A 5,063-nucleotide genomic window follows, 5' to 3' on the forward strand; every position below is an offset into this window, starting at 1 on the left:
CGGGCCGGTGGAAGTCAGCGGGCTTCGAAGTGCTGAGGCACGGTGCGCTCACGGAGCGACGCATATGAATGCGTAGAGGTGTGACTGTAAATAATTTACTAATTGATAGAATAGATAAGCGGGGATGCGTTTTTTCCCCTGTGGTTACAGTTGTAGGCTAGTTTATCAATCCATTTCTTTCTAATGCTGTATTTACCACAGCACAGAAAAGCCCGGCGTTCGCCGGGTGCCTGGTGTGTGGCATCCCCAGGACGGCCGCGTTCTCCAGGGTTGCGGCCGGAGGATGCGGGGGCAGGGGGCAGCGGGGGCGGCGGCAGCAGCAGCGAGCGCGCTCGTTGCGGTTCAGGTCACTCAAGAAACCCCTTTTCCGAGCGAACGGCTTGCAGACCTGCCGTGCCCCTGCGTGTGCGACCCAGCTCTGTCCCGCTGCAGCATCCCGCGCGGCCCGTGCTCGGTGCCCCCTCCCCGCCCTGGCGCGGTGCCGGCAGCTGCGCGGCGGTGCGGGGCCGCTGTGTCCTGCCCGGGCCCCGCCGCCGCCCCCGCCCCGCCCCGCAGCGCGGCCCCCAGCGGCAGAACCGCCGCGGCGCCGCCGGGGAAGGAGCGCGGCTGCTCGCGGCGCGTCCTCGCAGCATCATGGCTCTCCAGGTAGGAGGGTCGGCACCTGGGGCGGCGGGCAGGGCAGGGCAGGGATGGCGGCGGTGTCCGTCTGCGCCGTGCCGTGGCGGGGACAGCGGGGCCCCTTCAGCGCAGGGACTAGCTGCAAAACCAAGGCTGCCAGGTGGCACGGGGGATTCACCTCAGCCTGGGGCGGTTGAATGACGCGTTACTTCTCGCAAGTGGAGGGCGAGAGACATGCTGCTTACTTTGAACCGTTCGTAGGTCATGTAATTTTTTGGAGCCTTGCCTGTTCGGAGCATGGTGAATTAACTTTTTGTCATGTGTGCGGCCGAGTCTGCTGGGGCTGGGTCGTGCGCGGGGTCGGTCGGCGCACACCGCAGCAGCAGTATGTGCGCGGCTGGGAACCATGAAGAATTTTTAAGGGAGTCGTGCGTATTTGTTTAGGGGTGTACGTCTGTGGAGCGGTACGTTTTGATGGGCTTGTGCTTTGGTAGAGAAAGTTTCAACTTTCTGCCCTCAGGCTAGAAAGGTCTTCCTTCTACCTTCTCTGACTATAGATTTAAATAATTTTTGAGGAAATGATCTTCATTGCTGGCTTTTAACCTCTTCTCTTTGTAGCACACGATGAATACTTCCCTTGTCTTGCTCATGCCCTGATGGATTAGGCTGTTTTTCTTCATTAGGCTTTCGATTATCCCTTTCACTTCAAGATTTGGAAGGCCTTTTATCCCGGTCTCATTATAATGTCCGTCTCAGCTCGGTTAGTGTGTGTGTGCTGCAAAGAGCGGACAACATAATGCTCTGACCTAGATGCAAGGAGCGTATTGCCAGTAGCTCAGCAATTTTCTTCTGAGCTGCAATTACGTCAAATGGCACAGAGGTTTCATTGTGGTGTTTTACAGCTAAGAGCAAGAATCCTCTTTCTTCAGTGGGTCAGAACTGCCAAATCCCAAACATAACGCTGCCTTTGTTCCACTGGTGATCACTGAAATTATGGTTTGTTTTATTCTGCCTTGAATTCACGCTGGAAAATAAATTTAATAGCCTGATGATTAAGCAGTGAGCCATAAATCACTCTTAGAAAGAGCTGGATGCAGTATGATAATGGCATTCAATTTCAGTGTATAATTACACTTTCACATAAAATATCAGTGGTTGAAATATTACAATATTCTACGCGTTCTGCATTAGATATTACAGAGGTTTTCTATCCACTGTCATTTTGGTTGGCAGCTACCATCCATATCCATAAAACTCATTGAATCAAGCTGCAGGGGACTGAGAACAAAATTAATAAAACAATGTTTTCCTTAGGGAGGCTGTAAAAGATTTATAAATTCTGCAAACTGGTAAAATAATTCTGCTGTAAATGAGGAATTCATTGAAGCTTTTTTCTTAGCAAAAAGGGAGTATGTGATAATAAACTAATGATTTGTGCATTTGTCTTCAATGCACGTGTATATGCATATGTTTATGTCTGTATATATATGCTTTTAATTTGAGGAGTTAAAAGGGAATTTTATCGACACATGATTAGAAGGAAATTATATTTTTATAGGTTGCTCCTAAGCATGTTGTATAAGCCAGCAAATCCTAAGCAACAGTCTGTGCACAATGATTGGCTAGAGGGAGATGAAGAAAGAAATGTTTGGTATTTAAATTTCGTTTCTGCATACTTCTTGCTGTGCAAGATAAGCATTTGTGTATTTTTAAAACATTATCTTGTGATACTTGCCTAGAGATCCAAATAGAATAAAAGTATATGAAGATAAGAAGCTTATTAACTTAATGCTTTCCTTTCTTGATTTATTTTTTGAGTTATTTTTTGTCTTGTACAAGTCTAACACCACTTCTAGTTCATTCTTACTGTGGAGTTTAGATCAGAAAACAATTCAAGGCATGTGGAATATTTCCACATTTGAAGAAGAAATTAAATTATCTGAAATACCTGTCTGTAGCCACAGCTGTTGCAACCAAGGCAGTCCAGCCGTGGTTACAAAGATTCTGCAGTAGGGATTCCTTAGGGATTGGATCATACTACTGTGCACATCATGAAAACTGGGCCAGCTGACAGAAGATTTCTGAAGATTTGTCATTTACTGATTTGACCTGAAATACAAAGATTTTCATTCTTGTATAATTACATGCATAAAATATTTCAATATTTAACTATTTCCTTTTAATATCTGCAATTTAAAGGGGTTTTATAACAACAAAAATAATTGGCTTGCACTTTGTGGCAAATACTAAAACTGTGTCTCCTGACCTACACATTGAGATATTTCACCACCAGCAACACAGCAAACCCATCCATTCATGAATATATGGTCTGAAGTTCTGATTTATAAGTACTGAATCTACATCGATATTAATGTCACTATTGCTAATTTAAAACATTAAATCAGACTGAAATTACTTTGTTTAGCTAAATTGCCAGAAATATTTGTTGTTCCGACCAGTCAGAAGGCACAATTCCCGCTCCACAGAGCTTATTACTTCAAGATAAGTTCAAATGTGCATTAGGTTTTCTTATTTAAAAAAAATACAAAATCTTTCCTGTGACTAGAGAAATGAAAAAGCGGCCTAAAGAAGCTCAGTACAGACTGCTGAGGTAATGCCAGGGTCTTAGTTAACAGAGCCACAGCACTCATGCTGAAACCATTGTTGAATACATTGCTGGTTTTAGCACAAAGTTGTAGGCTGGTTTTGTACGTGTTAAATATACATGTAGTAGCACATCTTGCAGGATTTACTGCGCCTCTGCAAATGCAGATCCAGCTCAAAAGCTAAAGTAATTATTGAAACCAGCACATAGCATATTTAACAGAAAAAATATACAGGCACTTAAGAGTAGTGCATTGACCTGGTGGGTCTGTGGTCAGTGTACAGAATCTAGTGCTCTCTGAAATGTCAAGGGCATGAAACAGGACTCCAAACTTTATGCTAAAGTCTGGCCTGAGACCTAGTGCAGAGAGAGAATAACGGCTATAGCCTTGGGTTGATGCGAATGTGGGATGTATGATGATTTAAGGAGTAAATCTATACTCCATTCTTGTGCTCCACTGTGTTTGAGAGTTGGGTATTGAAGGTGGTCCTGGCAGTAGCACGGCTCATCTCTGAGGTAAGTCTGTGCCAACTGTGGCTCAGCAGTCACTGAGGCAGAGAAGTGGAAATGAAGGGGGAAAAGGGCAATCCCCCCCAGAGGGTATTCAAGCTCTGCCACTCAAGTCAGTGCTATGCAGTCAGGGCCAAAAGGATTCAGAGATTACTGCTGGGGTGTAAAGTTCAATGAACACCTTCCATACCTGCAGTGTGACTGTGAAAGACACATATACTATGTGCGTTGTATAGGCTGCTTCCGTGAATATATCTGTAGATATCCTGACACTAGACAGTCTGTAATGTTTCCAAGTGTTCAGATGTAAAACTGTTGGAAAAAAGAGGTTTACTTATTTTAGCAGTGCTGACTCTACCAGCTAAATAGGTCTAGTTCCCTTACTAATAACATACAGTTTTGTTAAGCTTCTTTCATGGGAAAATACCTAGACTTACCACTAAGCCCAAGTGAGTAACTGAGAGTAATGATACTACCGTGCGTGCTATACTTAATGTTTTGAGCACACCCCTTGAGAGGAAAACTAACACTTTCTTTTCTTTCATCAGGCTGACTTTGATGGTGCCGCAGAAGATGTAAAAAAATTAAAAACAAGACCAACTGATGAAGAACTGAAGGAACTATATGGATTCTACAAACAGGCTACTGTTGGAGATATTAATATTGGTATTCCTATTCCTGTATACTTCACATTTACTCCTATATCTTGAAGAAATCAAGCAAACGTAATGTAAATCTGCACAATAATGAAAGGTATTAATTTATTTTGGCAGAATGTCCAGGAATGCTAGATTTGAAAGGCAAAGCCAAATGGGAGGCATGGAACCTGAAAAAAGGTATTACACCAATTAAATCTACATCATGAAGTCATGTTTATAGGATGGCAAATGAGGAAAGATAATGACTCCTACTTTCCTTTGCAGGTTTGTCAAAGGAGGATGCCATGAATGCCTATATCTCTCAAGCAAAAGCAATGGTAGAAAAATATGGGATCTAGAATATGCAAAATAATTCCCACTAGTAGCTATCTCTTCAGTAGCTAAAGAACTAACTGTTGAGAAAAATGCAATACTAACTCCTTATTGTGTAGTCTGACAGCAGAATCTTTTCAAGATCAGCTGTTTGACTGTAAAGGTTATTTACATACATACTCTATTTTTAGATTGTATCTTATTCTAAATGAATTTTAACCTAATAAATCAAGCTTTCTGTAAGAATTATGGGTGTTTGTGGCCATTAAATTATATTTAGCATTTTTACAGGAGCACAGAAACAGAAGCTCTACAAGTAAAATAACGTAGCAAATAAGGTTATGGAATGAAGTGGAGGT

The 5,063-nt window shown here is 43.0% G+C and overlaps 1 protein-coding gene across 1 annotated transcript; it reads left to right on the plus strand.

The window, feature by feature from the left end:
• Positions 1-514: 514 nt before the first annotated feature.
• Positions 515-4,951, plus strand: ACBD7 (acyl-CoA binding domain containing 7). The gene is made up of 4 exons (XM_080386420.1): positions 515-645; positions 4,282-4,399; positions 4,507-4,569; positions 4,657-4,951. Exons 1-4 carry the CDS (start codon positions 634-636, stop codon positions 4,728-4,730), a joined length of 267 nt encoding a protein of 88 aa, XP_080242546.1. The 5' UTR covers positions 515-633; the 3' UTR covers positions 4,731-4,951.
• The last annotated feature ends 112 nt before the right edge of the window (positions 4,952-5,063 follow it).

The sequence above is a fragment of the Falco punctatus genome (assembly GCF_963210335.1).
Source record: "Falco punctatus genome assembly, chromosome: 4".
Classification (NCBI taxonomy): Eukaryota; Metazoa; Chordata; class Aves; order Falconiformes; family Falconidae; genus Falco; species Falco punctatus.